Below are 22,348 nucleotides of genomic sequence, written 5' to 3'. Positions count from 1 at the left end.
ATAATTGTTACATAGCTGTGACTTAATTTTCAAAAGTGTTTTTCAATAATCTACGTTAAGATTGTTTACCTTTTTCTAATGCTAAAAAAACGAAGTATAAGACTGGTAAAATTCTGGTTTCCCACTTGGTTGAAAGATACCACAACCATATGCGCTGGGCAACCCAAAGATAATTTGGCAGTACCCGTTTCATTACAATTATAATACAGTCAGAACACCATATGGTGTTCATCCTTAACTAGGCAAGTCAGTAGGAATTGAGTTATCTTTTTCACTAATGTGTAATACTTACCGTGCGGACTGCCCTCGTGTTTCGTAAAGCTTTGGTGTGCTGTTTTCTTGGCACTAAAGGGGCTAGGCTGGGAGCTGTGTAAGTTGTTCATTATGTACATTGAAGTGGTCATAGGGTTGGTGCTAACGGGCTCAAACGCTGCCTCTTCGTGGAGCGAGTCGAATGGGCCTTTGGACGTTTTGCTTGGCTTAAAAGTTAGTGTAATCCTGAAAAAAATATTTTTATTTTTTTACCATAACTTATAAGCGGAAACGCCTATCTTGAAATGTAAGATATAATAAAATTAACTTACATTGGCAACGGTGCTGTAATGTCACCTTTTAGGACATCCCCGGCAAATGCGTCATCCATAGTAGTTTTAGCTATGTGAGTACCTGAAGATGTTTCGTTTTCCTAAAAAAAGAAAATGAACAATGATAAACCAATCACAATTATACGACAAATGAGCCAAGTTGGTATCTAAATGAAGATGCTATTAGTTGACCATAAAACCTGATCTACAAATGATATAAATTCCTACTGTGGTGTAAGTTTTCGCTACGAGAATAGACATTATCGTTTCACGCTAACATTGAGAGCTCATATTTAAAAAAATCCGGATCCCGTCATCGTCATTATTACCTATTCTGTTCTGTTCTTTAGTTATTCACCAGTTAAGTTATGTATATTTGTATATATATATAAATTCGATGTATATATTTATATTAGTAGTACTTAATATTATTATGTCACGTCCACAACGTGTCCCGTCCCGCATTATGCTGTCCCGCACACTCCGCTGGCCCCACAGAAAACCAGCGCCGTTGACCACGCTTGCCGAGTGGAGACCATTTCGGCTTCACATCTCTATTTCTACTGTTTCGTTTATCTTTGTCTTGTATTTGCTATATATGTGTTGTATTGATGTGTTGTCTGAATAAATGATTTCTATTCTATTCTATTCTATTCTCATAGTGTAAGAACGTAACGTCTTCAATGTACCTTATGAAATGAAACTTTATTCACTAGAACATATGGTACAGTCGATATTATAAAGTGTACATTATGTTTATAAATACGATGATATTTTTCCCATACTCACATGATAATACAAATCTAGACTCGTAGCTTTAACAGTGACAGTGGTCGGCTGTGGGCGACAGCTGGGTGTCTGCTGCGAGTTGATGTTCACTTTCTGGAACTTGAATACGAGGAAGTCGGGTCGCACTCGCCGCACCTCACGGCTGATGCCTGGCCGAAGATCCACTATTGGGAACCTGAGGGAACAGCCAAGTGTGTTAAACATAGTGTTTAATATTAGCCATTTCGGTCATATACACGCAAAAAGACAAAAGTTTTCTCGTATGTTTTCAAAAGTTAAGGATAATTAACCTTAATTTATGGTTGTGTTTAATACTTATTCCTTTAAATTGGCAGTATTGGCAACAACAGAAAAATTTGAACCTGAATGTTTGTATTAATTGTGTGGAATCTCACTGCCACAATACGACCCGTACATAAGGTGCGTGCGAAGATTTATATTCGGTTCATTATATAATGTAGAAGTTAGTTCTTACTACGTAGCTTCATACCTTAATGTAGCGTTAAGGTCCGGGCAGTGCAGAGTGCAGTTGAACTGATTCTGTGCGTTGTTCGGCGGTGGCGAGGCTGTGCTGGACGGGCCGTTGAAGAACGTAGCGGACATTCGCTCTATTATTGTCAGTTCAACGTCTATGTAGCATGGAAGACATTTTATCCTGTAATGAAATAAAATTGTGTGTGAAGTCCCAAGTCCGCATTGGGCTCACGTGGAGGTAGCCACAGTCACCTGTATCTGGAAAATTGGCCATCTGTCTCTAAATAATTTATAGTGATTTTCTCAGATATCAAGTAAGAATTTATTTATACAAGCAAGTGTACTGTCCGAAATAAACGCCATTACAAACATAACGTTTGCGAGAGCTTTTCCTCTGAAAACGGTAACTAAATTGTAGTATAAATGAAATGGTGGACTTACACAACATCCGTTGTGGGATAGACGAGTTTCTTCTCTCCAGCAACCCGCATGTATTTGGAAGTTTGTTTGAGGTTGATCCTTATGTCGGGCCTCGGCGGCGCTTTGGACTCCTCATCACCTGCTCTCATCGCCATACACATATAAAGTGTTATTTACAAACATTTAGATTATTTCTCATTTGTTTTGCGACTAAAAGTATGGCTCGATTAGTACTTTTCTTTGTACTATTTATCAAGATTATTTTAAAGAGAAGAAACTTCAGTTCAGTTCAGTACAGAAAGAGAATTTCAGTTTAGTCAATTACAGGGTATGATAATAAACAGACATTGGCTGAATTAAGAACCGTGCTCGTCATCTTCCTCGCGTTATCCCGGCATTTTGCCACGGCTCATGGGAGCCTGGGGTCAGCTTGGCAACTAATCTCAAGAATTGGCGTAGGCACTAATAGTTTTTAGGGTTCCGTACCCAAAGGGTAAAAACGGGACCCTATTACTAAGACTCCGCTGTCCGTCCGTCTGTCTGTCTGTCACCAGGCTGTATCTCATGAACCGTGATAGCTAGACAGTTGAAATTTACACAGATAATGTATTTCTGTTGCCGCTATAACAACAAATACTAAAAACAGAATAATATAAATATTTAAATGGGGCTCCCATACAACAAACGTGATTTTTTTGCTGTTTTTTTCCGTAATGGTACGGAGCCCTTCGTGCGCGAGTCCGACTCGCACTTGGCCGGATTTTTTTTTAAATAAGGAACCTGCTGCTTGATTAGAAAACTTAACCCACCTTTCGCTTCGAACCTCAGCAGGTCAAAGCAGTCAGACTCCATAGTGCCACTATCGGATTGGTAGTACAAGCATTCCTGTATGAGTAGTTGTTGTATGGCTGCTTCGCACACGGTCTGACTGCCGCGCGTCGTGACCTTTTCGCTTCCGTCTAACGTCATCTCTGAGGCCATGAGCCTGGACAGGAAAACATTTAACAAGTAAGCTTTCAAAGTTTTGCGTTATATTGTTTGAAAAATATTTGCATTGGCTGTCTTATGAGAAATAGCCGACATAGATTTAGATACGTATTTACGTATGTTCGAAAATTATTTTACTTTACTCTTATTCCGTGTTATTTCTTTTTGGTTCCTTTATTATTCTCGCTTCTGAACACTAGTCCTTTACTTATATTGAGAATACCTATAACTATTGATCTCAGACTAAAAATTATGTTGCTAGCATTTTCAGAAGCATTAGGTAAAAGAAAAGCCTCCGTTAGTGGCACTTTCGTGAAATTATCCTACATTTGCTTGTTGATAGATCGATAAAAGAACTAATTTTACCTCAAATGGTTTCTACCGGCAGCATCTTGAATGGCCTTATTAGTAACGGGGATGTCTTGTAACGTCTCGAAGAACTTATTTGATATATCTTGCATTTTGCTAGCACTGACTGCTGATATGCAGTCGGAGCTTAGTGGAGCGGGGACTAGGATATCCTGAAAAAAAAAAATACAATTGTTTTATTATTATGTAAGTGTCAAACACTTTCCTCGAAATGTTGTTTGTTTTCATGAGGAGTAATAATAATAACTAAAAATGCGCTACTCTGACGTTCATACACTTTTTTTCCCAAAACGACAGTTTTTTCAAATATCGAAAATCACCATATCGTGATGTCCCTAGTTTATATTTTAGTAATCTGTACGTACCTTATGTAAAAGTACGCAGGACAGCGAGGCAACTCTAAAACTTATGTGAGATACTTCGGCTGTAGGATCGCCATCAATGTGCGGCACTGGAACAAGCAAAAGTAAACCTTAAACATAGCCGTTAAGTCCAATTCCACACGTTCGTCAATTTACTAGTCATAAAAATCGGATCAAATAAGGTGATCTTATTCTAAATGCCTTTAAGTTCAAAATCGATCAATTACCTTTTTTATTCCTTTTCATTCGTGGCTGCACCGTAGGGATGTTAACGCTGGACGTCATACTTGCGCTCATCGAGCTTACTGAAGACGAGAAACTCTCAGCCATTTGGCCGGGTGACGTCATGGGATGGAAGTTATCACCTCCTGGGTCACTTTCTTCTGTAACGGACAAGATAAGCAGATATTAGGTAAAATTTAAAAGTGATTTAGTCATCGAATTTTGATTGTGAAAGTAGCTACGCTTCAGTGGCGGGACGTTCCTCCAGTTAACTTAAATCTCTTCTGCTTGCCTATTTTTAGATGATTAGATTCAGCATCTTAAGGCTCTGTTTCATTGGTCGATGTTCAGCGTGCGGTGACTTCCCGTAGGCGGTAAGGCGGTAAAACGACTAGTGAAACTCAAAATGGCATGCGTTGTAGAAATCTCCCGCACACCGCATTAAGGCCCTATCGGCCAATGAAACTGCGCCTGTACCGTGTACGTTATTGACGAAAAAAAATCTGCCTCATCAATTATTTGACTTAATAATTAAACTGATTTGTTGTTTACAAGTCTTAGTAGTATACATCAGCTTGCCTACATATAATTTAGAATCATTGTATCACCCGCCATTGTTACCTTCAGTTGAAGGTATGGGTAGTTAATGAACTCATAAAGACGGCACTAACCGTAACAGTGATTTGTTTAAATTGCCATTTCATACCACGAACAATATATGTTTAAACTATTTTTTCTTACCGAAGCTAGGTCCGGACCAGCCATACATGGCAGTCCTAGGCTTCGCGTTGTCCTTCTCAAAGTTACCCAGCAGCTGAGCCTCTATCAATTGGAAGTCAGCCGGCCGCATCGGCTTGCACTGCAAGTTACTGCCGCTTGGACGAAGTGGTACATTACTGGAATAATACAAATTATATATTACTGTAATTCGATGGCCAATGAATTACGGCTAATGATTAAAACTTAAAACATACTTCATTGTACTAAATTCCCTTATTACAGATTAAGATATCATTTATATGTCCACATTGAAGCATACGGCATTAAATTCAGCATAGAAGTGTTAATGTTCTTTGCCTCGATAAAAATAGGTAATAGGACTAATAGGTACAAAGGCGACGCATGAACGAAACGCAATGGGCTATATGGTGTAGCGTAGCTGTGCGTGAGGAAGAAAACCAATAGGAAACTATCCTGTGATTTTTTTGTTGCACATGTCGATTTGTGTTAAAATGAATATTACCTTCTATCTTCTAAATCTGGTTGATTCAGTGCATTGACTAGTTCTATCAATGTATGCAACTGCCTAGGAGATATAAATACAATAAATGATCCTAATAACATCTTCAGTTCCACCATGGGCCCTTCAACTTCCTCCGAATGTTTCATTTTGAGAGACAATTCTTGTTGACCGGTCAATTTAGCAAATAGTATGGGCTCTGGTTGGCTGACCCTCTCTTCTGGTGTTGCTTCCCTAGACAGTTCTGGAGGAGATGTCACTTCTTCAATAAGTTCTTTGATAGGATCTGATTCTATGGTTGATATGACACTTCTAGTCTCATAGAAAACATCTGAGATCATGCTTTGGTTCGGGTCTGTAGCTTCTGCTTGGCTATTTTCAGCCTTATCTGCTTGCGATGAGACTGATTTTTCAAGAACAAGACTCCGGGCCATTGTCCGTAGTTTTGACGGAAACTCGTCCGTGTATAGAGTGACACCTTCAAATTTGATCTTTTTGTTCGAGTATGTGGCTACAATGTAGGTTTTAGTTTTTTCTGGGTCAGTGACTTCTGGAGTGGGCTCGTTTCCTGCTTCGTCGTAATAGTCAATCCTGGAATTTCATTTTGTCGTAAAAAAAAATAAGTGGTGTAAAAATCAATGTTATCATAACTAATTATTAGTTTGTATTGGGTAAAACAAGCGGCTTACTTAATGATTAAATATAATTATAATAAGACATGTTAAAAACTTGACATACATAACGCGCCATTGTAAACCTTATTGGGATTAGAGATGGGTCGCGGGTATTTACCCACCGAGGTAAATACCCATCCACCCGGTATTTATCCGTATCTACCCAAATGGACGGATAGATTAGTAGTTAACTTTTCATATTTCTTGGAATCTGTCATTAATATCGAAGTGTTGTATGTACCAACTAAAGTAGAGAAAATTTCCTACAAGACAGGTTATATACATTTTTGTCATAAAACTATTTGACTTATGAGCTTCCCAAGTTCTGATACTACATTTTTTTTTATCATCTTTCATCAGTAGTCTTTTTTTTCATCTTTTTAATGTATATTAAAAGCGTTTTAAAACATTTCCGGAAGCCAGGGAATGATTTTACACGATTTTCATAATTGGACTGATGTGTTGAAATCGAACTTCACCTCATAGCAACCTTTTCGTTATTAATTTGATCATACATTTTATGTAACATTACAAAAAATTACTGAAATTAATCTTTTTTATACTCACATACCATTTAACACATCAAATTAAGAAGAAAAACTAAAATATCCCGTATTTACCCGCGGGTAGGTAAGTATTGGGTATATACAGAGTAAATACCCCAGAGCGGGCCATCTCTAATTGGGATGCATGAAGGTCGATATTACACTGTAACAGTGCGTCTGTGGACGTGTTTGGCGGTCAAAGGATTAAGTGCTTATATTATATATATTTAAAAAATTGCGGATTTCGGCATAATATTATCATTGGAGTGACATAAATTACAAGGTTATCAGTTGATAGTCTAATAGGCACGCATGTTATAAATATATGCGTGAAGGTCACTACCTAAATATATGAGGAAGTTTGCAATAAAGAATATGAATGAATCAATGACAAATCGTAGGAACCAACACATTCAATATACTCACTTGTCTATGTGTATTTCTAAGGCAATTCCTTTATTTCCATTCTTGGGAACATGCTCTAATCTTATCTTCGTGTTGACAAAACGGATTTTTACCCGACTCAAAACTGCAAAAATAAAAATATATAATTAAACTATTTTTCTATGTTGCCAAACAGCCGAACACCCTGTCTAAAAGTACCATGATTAATTGCTTATCCTCTAGCGGCCCACCATACAAGAGAAGTCAAATTTGAAGCAATGGTATTAGAAACTAGAATTAAATTTGTTTCGTTTAAAAACCAAACGAACTGAAAAGCAACTCTGTACTAGTTTAGAACCGTGGGATGCTAGAGGTTATACGGGATTTTGCAAGTCTAGGGATTAAACATACATCATGCAATGCTATTTAAAAAAAAAACGGCTAAGTGCGAGTCGGACTTGCGCACGAAGGGTTCCGTACCATTACGCAAAAAACGGCTAAAATTACCTTTGGTTGTATGGGTGCCCGACTTAAATATTAATTATATTCTGTTTATAGTATTTAGCAACAGAAATACATCATCTGTGAGAATTTAAACTGTCTAGCTATCACGGTTCATGAGAGACAGCCTGGTGACAGACAGAAGGATAGACAGACAGACAGATGGACAGTGGGGTCTTAGTAATAGCAAAGATAGATATAACTCCGTAATAGATGGATACAGTCTAAGGAAAAAACGTGCCTCGAAAATCAAGAAAATTTGATTCTCGTTCAGAGGGCGCTACTAGTTTTGGCCTACAGTCGTATAGATGGCGTTGACGGTTTCGTTTGTTATTTAACAATTTTAACGCATATCAGTGAAAGAACATGGGTCAAAATCATAAAAATAATTAATGCAAATAAAAAAAATCATTTATCTATATTTAAATACATTCTATCGTATTTTTATAAATCTTCATTTTTAGTTTTAAAGTGTGTCGACAAATGGCAGTGAATTTACTGGGGTTACAAAATTTACTATGACAGTACCGCTCTAGTATAAGTCACTCTATGGTAATAGGGTCCCGTTTTTACCCTTTGGTTACGGAACCCTAAAAATTACTGATGTTATGTATCAACATACAAGTATTTTAAATTAGTCTTTGGCAATGTCTACTTTAATCCCTTTTGAGCAACATAGATGAACTTTGGATGGGACCCCCTTTTTCATGTTATTGTTTTGTTTCAGTTGGTAGGTGCTGTGAGTAAAATCACTTAAATAATTAAATTACCATCAACAGTGCACACAGTGTAAACACAAATAATTTACTTGTGATATTTATACATTGCAAAAAATCTGAAGAAAATACTTGATATAACCAACTGTGCAATAAAAAAAATTTTATAATGCATGTGCTCGAAAAGTACGTTTCCTACGGAGCCATATCATGCGGAAAGTACTACTTTTCCGCACTAGTGCTTTTTGTTTTCAATTTTTTTTTTACAGTACATATGGTGCTACTTTCTCGCACTAGTGCGGAAAACAGCACTTTTCGTGCATATGTCGAAAGTTTAAAGGGCCATATGTACTGTAAAACGTTGTACGATACACGTGCGAATAGGTAATTCGCAACTCGTGTCGTTTTAAAACACTCCTTCTAATAATCTATATATATATTACGCGAGGCCGATTTTTGTTTATCCCATCAGATCTACAGTTATGGTCCGATTTTAATAAATTATATGTCATTTGATTCGTCTCATGCTACAGATTTGCAATAAGCTCTTAGTTTTTTTATTTTTTCCCGAAAAAGTACTAAAAAGTTAATTTGAAAAAATGTACCACGTGACCTTTGTTCTGACTTGAGATTGAATTGAACTCAAACCTATATATGTGTATGTAAGGTATCCAATCCATTCAAATATTTGTTTTGAGACTGTAACATGCATACACCACACTAAAAATTATATTAAAACACCATAAAATTTTATTATTGTGTTTGACAACATGTCAGACATGTGTCATCCACATCGTACTCATCAAGATGACACATGTTTATTAACCGACTTCAAGATTTCAAAGGAGGAGGTTCTCAATTCGGTTGTGTTTTTTTTTTAATGTTTGATACTCCATAACTCCGTCATTTCTGGACCGATTTTGAAAATTATTTTTTTAATTGTAAGTATATACATACAGATTGGTCCCGTTTTTGTCAAAAAGCAGTTCTGATGATGGGATTCATGAGGAATCGAGGGAACTCCTCAGATGTTACAGGCATAATACATATAGTGATTTTAGTATTTTCATCAACAAATCAAGCACTTACATTTAAAAAAGTGACATTTGATGAAGTGGAACTGCTGATGATGATCAGAACGGAACTCTTCAATGACGCATAGTTCACGTTTGGCGATTTGTCCTCTTCGTTATGTTTGTTAAGCAAGTTAGGTTTTCAAGAAACATTTTTGTCAAGCTCGAGTTCTGATGATGGGATCCATGAGGAATCGAGGGAACTCCTCAAATGTGAAAGGTATACATATAATGATTTTTGTATTTTTATAAACAAATCCAGCACTTCCATTTAAAAAAGTGACATTTGATGAAATGAAACTGCTGATGATGATCAGAACGGAACTCTTCAATGACGCATAGTTCACGTTTGGCGATTTGTCCTCTTAGTTATGTTTGTTAAGCAAGTTAGGTTTTTAAGACATATTTTTGTCAAGCTCGAGTTCTGATGATGAAACCCACGAGAAACCGAGGGAACTCCTCAAATGTGAATATAGTGATTTTTGTATTTTCATCAACAAATTCAGCATTTACATTTAAAAAAGTGACATTTGATGAAGTGGAACTGCTGATGATGGAACTCTTCAATGACACACAGTTCACGTTTGGCGATTTGTTCTCTTCCTTATGGACCCAAACCCAAACTTGGATCCGGACTCGGACCCGGACCCGGGTCTGAACATGGACCCCAACTTGGACCCGGACCCGGACCGAACTGACCCAAACCTGGACCCGGACAGCCGGACACGGACCCGGACTCGGATCCGGACCCAGACCCGGACCCGGAAATGCTACTAGAAAAGTGGGTTAGGTGGGTGGTGGGTAGCTTTTGAACTGCGATTCTCACAGAACAGAACTGCTATCAGAAAAGTAGGTTAGGTTAGGTTTGAGCTGCGACCCTTACAAAAACGAAATGCTACTAGAAAAGTGGGTCGGTTTACCTCCTTTTCTACATAATTAGGCAAAAGATGCTGTCTTTTTCATTTCATTGTCTGGAATCTAAAAATGCTTTCAGCGGCATCCCCCATTGAAGTCGGTTTTTTTTTTCTTAAAAATTATTTTATTGTTGCTTTGGCACATAGAAGGTAGGATCCTATAGAAGTGGCTTACCGCGTGCGCCCGTGAGGGACAGAATTTATAGCCCACCAGCCCACCATAAACCATACAAAACGGTGGGGAAAAGCATCTATATTTACTTCAAAAAGCACGTATGGCGAGGTTTGTTCTTATGAGGATGTTAAATGATATCGGATCTTTAAGGTAAACGGTCAGCCAATGGGGTTGGCAACTGTCAAAGGTTTGCAGAGATGGCGCCATTATAGCTTGCCCCTTTTTCTATGAGATTTGGCTTAAAGGGCTGGCATCCAGCAAATTAAAAAAACAAAAATTTGACTCAATTGTAGGGATTGACAGGGCAAGCTATGCTGGCGCCCTCTGCTAATTATGTCGACCGGCCAACCCCATTTTCTGCATCGGTCCGCGCCCTTGGTGCGGTGCGGCGTATGTGCGATCGTATGTAAAATCGTAACAGACTACCGCACCGCACCGCGAGAAAGAGAATATCTCGAAAAGCCGTATTGGTGCGGTCAAAATCTCTTACTCGGTCTAACTTATAGCTGCGTCCTTAACGTATGTACAGTGACAACCTTGCACACTATCGATACGTGCGCCGCACCGCACCAAGGCCGCGGTGAGGTGTGGTAGTCTCTAACGGCTTTTACGATAGTCTGTTAAATACGGCTATAATATTCCTTTCTCGCTCTAACTTAAAGCTGCGTCCTTAACGTACGTACGGTGACCACCTTGCGTACTATCGATACGTGTCGCACCAAGGTCGCGGTGAGGTGTGGTAGTCTCTAACGGCTTTTACGATAGTCTATTAAATACGGCTATAAAGCGGCTAACACATTACCGCACCGCACCAAGGTCATTGTGTGACTTACTTTATGGGTAAGTAAGAGCGAGAAAGCAATATCTTTTTCTCGCTCTTACTTATAGGTGCATCGCACAATGACCGGTGCGGTGCGGTAATGTGTTAGGCGCTTAAGGTGGGGGCCGTACGCCGAGAGCGAGAAAGAGATATTTTGACGGTACCAAGGTCGCGGTCCAGTCGTTGTACAGACTTTCAAAAAAGTAAATTTAAAAAAAACTAAATTAGGTTCAAGGGCCTGACACTCTTTGATAGAGAAAGATAGTCTTATTGCGATTCCTGTAAGAGGAAAGAGAAAATAGTGCCATGCTTTATTTTTATCACCGACCGGGCAGTTTTTCATGGTCGGGTTTGCTATGATGGCATAACCCGACCATGAAAAAATGCCGAATGAAATGGAGGCGATGGCGAAATACCGAAATTTATAAGTGAAAGAGAAAAAACCGGCCAATTGCGAGTCGGACTCGCCCACCGAGGGTTCCGTACTTTTTAGTATTTGTTGTTGTAGCGGCAACATAAATACATCATCTGTGAAAATTTCAACTGTCTAGCTATCACGGTTCGTGAGATACAGCCTGGTGACAGACAGACGGACAGCGGAGTCTTAGTAATAGGGTCCCGATTTTACCCTTTGGGTACGGAATCCTAAAAAGGATTATGCTGCCATACATGAAACTGTCAATACATGAATATGTCTTTCTCTTAACCCTGGTTCATGGAGACTATATAAAGGAGCCAAATCTCAATGTACGAAAAGTGTCCATCAAAAAACAGTAATTAGGCGGCGCCACCATACACCGAAATACTACTAAAAACAACCTACGTAATTTGGTCGGGCTATTTGTTGCCTTATATGGTTCATGTTATACACATGTCCCAGAGCCTAACTAGCGCCACCGGAGAGATTAGGAACTATTATTTAAAGCTGAAAGCGGTCACTTTTGCAACAATTCTGCTTCTCCTTTCTATACCATCCATACCCTGGTCGCTCGGTTTCATGTCTATAACTACGTGTATATATACTATGTCTATTATTAGGTCAGAGGGTCTACCGCGAAAACCGAAATTCGCAAATTGCGGGGATCTTTCTCTTTTACTCCAATGAAGGCGTAATTAGAGTGACAGAGAAAGATGCCCGCAATTTTAACTTCGATTTTCGCGGTATAGTCCAGACACGGAATGTCACGGAATGTTTGTAAAATGTTTGTAAACTTCAGTCTCATGAATAATAGGAAAAAGAGAATTAAATATAAATTATACTCTAGCCCTATGAAATTTTAAGCATGAGAGCCAAATGACAAGAAGGAATCCTATCCACGAAATCTTGATTTACCGTATCATATCGCGGTCGCGTATCATGATTTTTAGTTTAGAAAGATGCGAAAAGATAGACAATAATTATGTCTTTTTTGCATCAAAACTAACGATCACAAAACATGCTGGTAGGTGCTACGCGACCGAAATATAATACGCTAAAATTATACAAACGTGTCGCCATTTTATAAGAAATAATTATGTGTAAGATTTCATATTCTGTGGGTATAGTCAGCATCAAATAGATAGTGACAGCCAGTGATTCATCTGAAGACGTCACATTTCCTGATTTCATTAAGCGTTCAGTCTTAGGCTTCCTGTCCACAGAAGCGGAGCGAGGTGGCGGAGCGATGAGCGAGGAAAAAATCCACCGACTGAATGGCATAAAATCTCCGCTCTGAAATTTTAATGAAATTCTATTGCTGGATATTTTCCCCGCTTACCGCTCCGCTTCAGTGGACAGGCAACCGAACTTTTAGAACCATACTCTAGCGGCGTTTTGACGCCGCAACAGGTCTCTAGTTAAACTTATTTGCCATGATATGTTTTTTTATTTACTCGTACAATGCATAGTAAAACATTGTATGATACACGTGCGTAATAGTTATTTACGATACAAGTGCGGAAAAGAGGAAATTCGAAACGAGTGGCGATAAATTAAAACACGACCGCAGGGAGTGTTTTAAATCGGCACGAGTTGCGAATTACCTATTCGCACGTGTATCGTACAACGTTTTACAGTACATATGGCCCTTTAAACTTTCGACATATGCACGAAAATTGATCTTTCACGCACTAGTGCGAGAAAGTAGCACCATATGTACTGTACATATGGCCCTTTAAACTTTCGACATATGCACGAAAATTGATCTTTCACGCACTAGTGCGAGAAAGTAGCACCATATGTACTGTAAAGATGATTTTAGACTCGTATTCCTTTATACACTCGTCGGAAATCATACATTTTATAAGGTTGAAACCGAAAAGTTACCTCCCTATTTGTGTAAAATGTGTGTGTCTAGTGTTATTACATTATTGTAAACAAATGTTAGTTTAAATGTGTCGTTTTCAAGCAAAAGGTACCACATTATCGCTTGTTATTCATATAAAGATGCAAGCAAATTTCGTCCTCATTGTAAGCAACAATGTGGTACCTTTTGCTTGAAAACGACACAAATGTCCTGGCAACATAAATGTATAAGGAGCAAAAAACTCAATCCCCTTTTTCATAATAACGATTTTTTCCTCATTGTTAAGAAACTCCATTAGCAATATGTCACGGTTAAAAAGCTTATTAAACTATCCTAATTTAGTGACTAACAAGAGAGACGACGCTATACGTGAGAAACGATAGGATGTATCTCTTATCGCGTCTCACGTATAGCGGCGTCCCTCTTGTTAGTCACTAAATTTAGCAAAGTGTAATAAGCCCTTAAGCTAGGCCAAACACTTGATTCTCTCTCAACTCTTTATAAGGCATAAGGGTGTCAAAAATTATGCAAAATTGAAAGAAAACCAGCAAGGACTAAAAGCAACTCATGGTAATTAAATATACATCTGATAACTTAAACTATGAAAGTAAAATTAGGTCTAATGTACTTACTTGAATCTATGGCATGAGCGAACATCTCTATTCCCTCAACAGGGTTGGTTTCCGTGGGAGCGGCCTCTTTCCGGAGACATTCTTCAGCCAGCTGCATGGATGAGGACATGGAGGACCACATGGACTCCAGCATTGTCGATGCTATGAGCACCAGGTTCAGTTAATAAAGAAAATGCAGATTAGATCAAATTACAATTAACATTAAGTCTCATGACTCCTTACAATGCCAAAATGAAAATTGTGTCAAATTTTGCATGCTAGTATTATTATACAAGCAACAAATTAATCGAATTTAAACTGTTGTAAGACATACTAACATCAAATAATTTTATGGTTAAGACTCACTTGTTTACTCGCGTGACATGTTTCGGAGAGCCTAGGTCTTCTTTCTCAAGCACTAACAGAAACATGTCTAGCGAGTGATTAAAACAAGTGAGTCTAAACCGTAAAATTATTTAAAGCAATAAATTGTCAGAATTACACATGTGGATACAAAATATGTACTTATTCTATGCAAATAAAGTTTCTAGTAAATTCTTATTCTTCTTAAGTATAAACTCTTGAATATATAAGATTACAGGATAACAATATTGTGTTTAACAAGCAGGAATAAAACCCTGTGTAACTATCATCATTAATAGCCTATTAGCCTATCATAGATAAAATTAACAGATAATTTGAGTATGTAATGTATGTATCATCTTGTATTTTTGACAAACCTAGTAGATGAAATTGGGATAGAATGACACTTACTAAAAACTCAGTAATATAAACTACTACTAGTTTTTAGACTAGTTGAATGATAAATAATTTAAGGGGCTTTAAGATATACATATATGTATGGCTTATAAAATAAATAAGATAAAAAAAAAGATACATATATGTACGGTACTCTATTTATTAAGGTGCTTGAGTCTTTATTTAGGTATCTAAAAATTTTATTAAAATGAATTATACAATACCTGGCTCCGTCGGCACTTTGGGTTGGACTGTGAGCGACAAGCCATTGACCTCAACAATGGAGTCATCGGTGAGTAAAGTGGACCATGGAATTGTCACGGTGATCTTTTGCATCTGTCCATCAACAATTTCAAGTGGCCAATTTTGTGAGTCCCCCAGCTCATTGATTGCCTACATTGTTTAAATAATATATATGAATGTGAGAATAATAGTTACAGCTTGGTTTAAGTTTTTAATACCCCACCTACACCTAAGGTATGACACCCTATATCTCATGACAGTAAATAATTTATGATTTAATTAAACAAAATTGCTCTTTGAATAACTTGAATTAACTGTGAAAGACTGTCAACATCATGTATTAATTTCAATCGTTTGTATTAAATGTGCCACTATCATCATTGAGATACTCCTGTACCAGATAAAATAGCTATCATATATTTTACAAGTACCTAAGATGTGTGATATCAGCATACAGACATAACAATCATAGATTTAATAAATAATCTCAAGGTTTGTGATAACTGGAAAAAAAATCTTATATAAATGTCAATTATGATTATAAAAATGTGTACTATCAACATTTATGGAACAAAGCAATTTTAGAGCATGTTATTTTTTTATTTCCTCAAATCAGTGCTAGTTCTTTGTTGAAATTCGAGCACGTGTTGATTTAGCTTATTGCGCACCAATATATTACGGGCTAGTAATATAAAAATAGATTTGGAGTAGTTTAAAAAACGGGGTTAAAAATAAATTTAGTTTGAGATAAAGGAAATATTTACCTCGCAGTCAAGGCTAACGTCGCACACGGTTCCTGTACCATTGTATAGATCGACACTCAGCTGATCAAGAGTTAGTTTTTCTTCCAGATAATTGCCTAAATACCGCTGGAGCAGATATCTGCAGGCCCTCTTTTTTATGCTCTCAGTCCCCGGCAGATACCACCGCATCTTTAGGGCATCGGTATGTACATCAGACTACAAATTTTCGCTCAATGAACTTCTGTGCGTAATGACTATTGTGATTTTGCGTGTGATTGTCTTGAGAACGTAAATAAACATAACGTTCCGATTCACTCTTGTAATATGCGTTTAACCTCGTTTAACAATGAATAAAATAACTATCTTTTACGCCGTTGCATTCTACTTTTATGATTACTGAATATAAACTAATTAGCGCGTAAAATTATGAACAATAAAACACCACTAAATACGACTAAACTCACTAAACTATAAAATGTATTTTTTTGGGTTTTGACAAATTGACACGACAATTTTTTATTCTACCGTTTGAGGCATTGAATAAAACGTAAGTTTAAACAGGAAAAAAAAAATTGCTTTTTTTATTATTTTGTTATACTATGGATGGTATAGAAAAGATCGCAATCTCTTATGACAGAATTGTTGTAAAAGTGACCGCGTTAAGCTTTAAATAATAGTTCCTAATCTCTCCGGTGGCGCTAGTTAGGCTCTGGGACATGAGTATAACATGAACCATATAAGGCAACAAATAACCCGACCAAATTACGTAGGTTGTTTTTGGTAGTATTTCGGTTTTTTGATGGACACTTTTCATACATAGAGATTTGGCTCCTTTATACAGTCTCCATGTTGAAAGCGGTCACTTTTGCAACAATTCTGATATAAGAGATTGCGATCCTTTCTATACCATCAATAATATGAACCTTGACTCGAACTTAGAACACCGAAATTACTGAAAATCAAGTCCATGCAGAGGGTTTACAACGAAAAGCGAAAATCGAAATTTCGCTATCTGCCTCTCCATTGCACGAATCCAGAAGACCGATAGAGAGGCAGATAACGAAATTCATATTTTCTTTTTTCGCGACAGAGCCTCCGGCTTTTTCTTGACGTAGAACGGCATTTTCGATAAGCTTTCTATATCTTCCAGTGTATCCAGCCCTTCGTCATTAACGTCTTTATATTTTTGTATTGAAGTGCACGTAAAAATTTCCAGATTATAAAACGTTGCACTGCCATGTATTGGAAATAAAATATTAGCGCTAAATTCTTCTGATCCTACATCATTGTAGGCTTCAGCTAAACATTCAGTATTGTTGACTATTAAACGTATTTCTACTCTGGAAACCAGAGAACCTGAAACATAAGAAACCTCGATATTAAGATAGAGATCTTTATTTGTATAGATATAGTTGGTCAAGCAAATCTTGTCAGTAGAAAAAGGCGCGAAATTCAAATTGGCTGTGCGGCTGTCCCAGAGTATAGTGCGACATAATAATTAAAATAGTTGCAATTAAAAAATCATTCATGGGTAATTGTGTAAAATTTTATAATAAACTTCCAAATATTATCATCAAATTATGTAAAACGTAAGCTTATCTCTAAAGCCTATTATAGCACACAAGACTACATGAATGTTGTAACACAGTAGGATTGTGATTGAAAATAATTAATTATTTATTATAATGTTAATAACGATGAAATTGATAATTCAATGAATACCTATATTTGGTAATCCGTATTTTTTTGACATTTAGATTTTTATTCTAGAAAGTTTCTAGACAAGTATTTTTTTATACAATTTTGGTTTGACGATCCTTTTGTGAAATCCTTATTATTAAGTTTGACATATCTATAATAATTCAATGTTTTTAAGAACAATAATAACTGCATCAATAAATTGCTCTGAATTGACAATTTAAAAGTACTTGTTGCTAGGCCTATTTGAATAAAGATTATTTTGACTTGACTCTTGACTCTTATAGTTGGTCAAGCAGATCTTGTCGGTAGGTAAAATTTAGGCGCGAAGGGATATCGTCCCATAGAAAATTTGAATTGCGCGCCTTTTTCTACTGACAAGATTTACTTGACCAACTGTATAGAAATTAAATAAAATGGAACTAAAAAAATTCCATACTAAATTGTTGCCATGTGTAAACATTATACGTCAAAAATATGTCAGTTGTAGTTGGTCAAGCAAATCTTGTCAGTAGAAAAAGGCGCGAAATTCAAGTTTTCTATGGGACGATATCCCTTCGCGCCTACATTTTTATGCCGCCTTTTTCTACTGACAAGATTTTCTTGACCAACTATACGTAGGAAGTGGCGCCCTTAATAATTTTCTACAATTTCTTGTCGGACTATATCGTACCTAAGTATACTCTGGCAAACTCACTATGTCAGTACAAAAAGGCGTGAAATTAAAAAAAAATGGGACGACCACACTACGCGACAGTTTTTTTTAAATTTGCTTTCTTTTATTACAGTTTCTACTTTTTGGATTTTTTGGACAGTACTTTCCCTTGAATAAAAAAATCTTTAGGCGCAAAATAGTGATGAGATGACGTTTGTCACCGTACCCATGCTGTCGGGCTATCAAACTTCTTGTTCGTTCCCCTTGCCGTGGAGACGTCTGGGTGCTGGTAACGCGTAAGCGAAAAAAATTCTCGAGAGCTGGGGCGTCGCTTGCAGGAGAGGGGTCTTGACCCCCGCCCCGGGTCGTTCCTGGCGCAGATGTTGTCCATCGCGGTTCAACGCGGAAACGCGGTTAGCGTGATGGGCACCTTTTCGCCGGGAACGATGCGGGGTGGGTTATTCGATTAGTTTTTAAAGATTAGTTTAGTTTTAGTTTTATTAATAGTACCTACATTTCTTAGTTCTTAGGATTTTTAGTGATTGTATTTTTATGTCTGTATAATTTTAGATACTGTTTACCTGAATAAAGGAATGAATTGTTATTTAAAAATATACCTATAGATCTGGCCGATAGTCTGGCAAGTCATATTAAATAAAATGAAGAATTGTAGAAAACTAGGTATTGACAAAGTGGGTGTCCTCGAGTTATACATATCTACGATATTTCTTTCTTAATGGGGTACTTACCTACAGTCTACTCATTCACTAATAATATTTGTTTATAGTATCATACCTACTTAATTAATAATTAAATTTTACTTACTGTCGTTACTTTTGTAGTATATATCCAAAACTCTGTTCAATTTGACAGTGGCCCAGATTTGTTGTTCCGAATAAAGTACTCGATCTATTTAACAAAAAGAGTAAGTCCATCAACGTGCTCACTAGCGCCACTGATAAATTAATTGTGATTATTAAAATTTAACAATATAAGGGATCCAGTTTTCTGTGGTATATATGCGTGCAGTATCCCGCAAACAGAATGCTCGTGTGAACGTTACTATATTAGCAGGTATACTACTAAAACGGAATCCTGCAGAAAACTGGACGTCAGTGGGCAAGAGGTGGGCAAGAGCCACAAAGCTCTAACGATATAGTTATTTGTGCAACAAGAGAGTAAAGTCGGTTTTTCTTGCGAGTGTTTATTTTGAGTCCCGAGAAAGCGAAAGATTCTATAATTGATTCTAAGTTAGGATCTTGAGCGTAGCGAGGGACTCTAAAAGACGAGATGTAAAATAACTTTACTTTCGTGTTGCACACACAATTTTTCACCTCAGTAGTTAGAACATATTAAAGGTTAAAATGTATTTCGAATTACACAGAATAATACAGAACAAAAAATTGTAATAAAAGTATAAAGTGGCAGTTCATGGACTTCACTACATTAAAAAGCTACTTTGTTTCACTCCCTGGAGTGAGGAAAGTGTAACGTAACGTTCACACGAGCATTCTGTTTGCGGGATACTGCACGCATACTACAGAAAACTGGATTCACATTGGACAGCGGCCTAATACTAGCGCAAGAATAGTTATTTGTTATACAAGGGTGCAAAGTTGTATTTTACCCGCGAGTGTAGAATTGCAACAAGAGCAAGCGAAAGGATTCTATAGTTGAACCACGAGCGAAGCGAGTGGTTCTAAAATAGAATCCTGAGTGTAGCGAGTGTTTCAACACACGAGAAGTAAAATACATTTGCACCCGTGTGTAACACAAAACTTTTCACCTCACTATAGCGAGGAAAGTGCAACATCCACAGGCGTTAGATCATCTTCACCACTGGAATCACTCATTTTTTAGGATATTATAACAGAAAACTGAAAGTTGTGTATTTTTACGCGAGTCGGTGAGAAGTTTTTAAGTAAAAAATTTGTTGACAAATTTGTTGACAAATGTTGACATTTCTGACGTACGAAATGTCAACGATGCGTTTTGAAATTGCATCGACTCAACTTGTGCGTTCAGTTATATTATAAAAAACAAACGTTTCTTATGGAATTTTAAGGTTTATGACTTAAAATCATTAAATAAAGCTAAATTTGGTATTTTTTATTAGATTCTCAAACCATTTATTTAATGATAATTAATATCGAACGAACCATTATCATGAGCGTTTTACGTTTTGTTATCTGTCAAGCTACTTAAACACGCTCCATCCAAGGTCAAATTACTTTCCCCACTAGTGGATAAAACGTGTTTTTCCCCGCTTGTTTTGAAGGATAAAAGACAACTTTCCGAGCTAGTGAGGGGAAAACATAATTATGTACGTAAGTAGTAGTAGTAGTAGTAGTAAATCACTTTATTGTACAAAACAAAAATTGATAACATGAAATTCATATAAATTTAGGTACAAAGGCGAGCTTATCCCTATAAGGGATTTCTTCCAGCTAACCTTAGAGTAAATGAGTGGAAAATTCGAATTAGATAGATAGACAAACTTACAGAACGTACAATAATATTTAAGAAGGAAAACTACAATATTAACGTCTACGAATAACTAAAATACATCAATTGCATTATGCAATAAAATAAATATGTACTAGCATACATAAATATATAGTACTAAATAAATATTAAATAAATATATATATATATATATATATATATATATATATATATATATATATATAATATATAAATAATATATATATATATATTAGCACTCAACCAAATCACAGTTCGTGGGAAAGCCAAAGCTTTTTCAGATTAACTTTGAGTGATGCTACAGACCGGGACCGTTTGAGCGACAGGGGCAACTCGTTCCACAACTTCACCGCGCGCACTGTGAATGAATTTGCGTACGTTCGAGACTTATTCGAAGGGATAGCAAGCGTAAGATTAGCACTAGAACGTAAGCGGTGATCACTTCCTTCAGCCAGATAGTTAAATCTCTCGGTTAGGTAAGATGGGGAACAGGGGTTGAAGAGTATGTTGAAAAGCAACGACAGAACATGCACATCCCTGCGCTGGCGGATCGGTAACCACCCGAGCTGCTTACGAAAATTAGAAATGTGGTCGTATTTACGGAGGCCATACACATACCTGATACAGACATTTTGTAAGCGCTCAAGTTTATTCAGCAATTCCTCATTAAGATCCAAGAACGCAATGTCACCATAGTCTAGTAGAGGGAGCAAGAGAGAGCGGGCAAGAGTCAGTTTGGTACGAAGAGGGAGGAAATTCTGAAGTCGTCGAAGAGAGTGTAGGGAACCAAAAATTTTTTTACTCACCTCAGCCACGTGGGGTTCCCAGGAAAGCGTCTGGTCCATGATGACACCCAAATTTCGGACAGTAGAGGAAAAGGGGATTTTAGTCCCATCAAAAAAAAATGTCAGGTATCACCATGTCTGAGAGCTTAGCTACATAGTAAGGGCCACCAATGACAATTGCCTGCGACTTCTGGGCATTAATCTTCAAACCGAATAGTAATTTAATTGTCTTATTAGCACTTCTCCAGCGACACGATTGGTTGGATTAAGTATTGTACATTATTATTATGTAATGTATTTTATGTATTACCTACTGAGAGTACTGAGTTAGTTTCGTTTACTGATACCTATACAATGTAATACTTACTTTTGCAATCTCCCAAGGACAGCAGAATTTTATAATGAGGAAAATGCACGGCTATGATTGTTTTATCAAAATTAATCTGCCACGTGATAGTAACTAAAACTAATAATACAATGGTTCTATGTACCATTTTAACACGTATAAGTTAGTATAATGCACACCGTCGAATGCATAACGTGATCAAGGAGAGCTAGTATTCGCAAACCCAACGCATCGCTTCGTCGGCCACATACCGCCATAGTTACTCGTTCTATACTTATACTATCGGGGACATTGGCGGTGAACCAGTTCAGTTCAGAAAAAAATTACCTCCATTAGCTAATTAGCTAAACTCCGCCTCCCATAGAGACAACCAATTACGATGCATTTAGGATTCTACATAATAATGAAAAGGGTAAAAGCAGGTAATGAGACAAACAATACATAAATTAATTTTTAACAAGCAGAAACGTCTGCGATCGATGCTATTAAG

General features: G+C 37.1%; 2 protein-coding genes across 2 annotated transcripts in view; both read right to left on the bottom strand.

The window, feature by feature from the left end:
• The window catches only part of LOC134748456 (autophagy-related protein 2 homolog A), a 38,422-nt gene extending 22,183 nt beyond the window's left edge, over positions 1–16,239 (bottom strand). Inside the window, exons 1-15 of the mRNA XM_063683253.1 lie at positions 15,912–16,239; positions 15,129–15,297; positions 14,167–14,307; positions 7,093–7,195; positions 5,451–6,038; positions 4,949–5,103; positions 4,213–4,368; positions 3,989–4,074; positions 3,621–3,775; positions 3,077–3,252; positions 2,289–2,406; positions 1,864–2,028; positions 1,374–1,548; positions 585–685; positions 293–498 (exon numbers count right to left, since the gene is read on the bottom strand). Of these exons, the coding sequence (XP_063539323.1) occupies positions 293–498; positions 585–685; positions 1,374–1,548; positions 1,864–2,028; positions 2,289–2,406; positions 3,077–3,252; positions 3,621–3,775; positions 3,989–4,074; positions 4,213–4,368; positions 4,949–5,103; positions 5,451–6,038; positions 7,093–7,195; positions 14,167–14,307; positions 15,129–15,297; positions 15,912–16,079 (2,662 nt within the window). The 5' untranslated portion in view covers positions 16,080–16,239. The remainder of the gene's footprint in view (positions 1–292; positions 499–584; positions 686–1,373; positions 1,549–1,863; positions 2,029–2,288; positions 2,407–3,076; positions 3,253–3,620; positions 3,776–3,988; positions 4,075–4,212; positions 4,369–4,948; positions 5,104–5,450; positions 6,039–7,092; positions 7,196–14,166; positions 14,308–15,128; positions 15,298–15,911) is intronic.
• Positions 16,240–16,914: 675 nt separating this feature from the next.
• LOC134748429 (uncharacterized) lies at positions 16,915–22,106 on the bottom strand. Its single transcript, XM_063683213.1, has 3 exons — positions 21,880–22,106; positions 19,069–19,152; positions 16,915–17,246 (listed from the first exon to the last, which is right to left on the bottom strand). Exons 1-3 carry the CDS (start codon positions 22,004–22,006, stop codon positions 16,957–16,959), a joined length of 501 nt encoding a protein of 166 aa, XP_063539283.1. The 5' UTR covers positions 22,007–22,106; the 3' UTR covers positions 16,915–16,956.
• Positions 22,107–22,348: the final 242 nt, after the last annotated feature.

Source organism: Cydia strobilella, chromosome 16 (assembly GCF_947568885.1).
Source record: "Cydia strobilella chromosome 16, ilCydStro3.1, whole genome shotgun sequence".
Lineage (NCBI taxonomy): Eukaryota > Metazoa > Arthropoda > Insecta > Lepidoptera > Tortricidae > Cydia > Cydia strobilella.
The sequence above is the reverse complement of the archived record's forward strand: the minus strand, read 5'-3'. Positions and strand labels throughout refer to the sequence as shown.

Excerpts from the sequence above, each read along its gene's own strand:
- LOC134748429 (XM_063683213.1), bottom strand. The coding sequence starts at position 22,006 with ATGGTACATAGAACCATTGTATTATTAGTTTTAGTTACTATCACGTGG. Across the intron at positions 19,153-21,879 it reads GTCCTTGGGAGATTGCAAAA|ATCGAGTACTTTATTCGGAA; the intron begins GTAAGTATTACA and ends TTTGTTAAATAG. Across the intron at positions 17,247-19,068 it reads ATACTACAAAAGTAACGACA|GTTCTCTGGTTTCCAGAGTA; the intron begins GTAAGTAAAATT and ends CTTATGTTTCAG.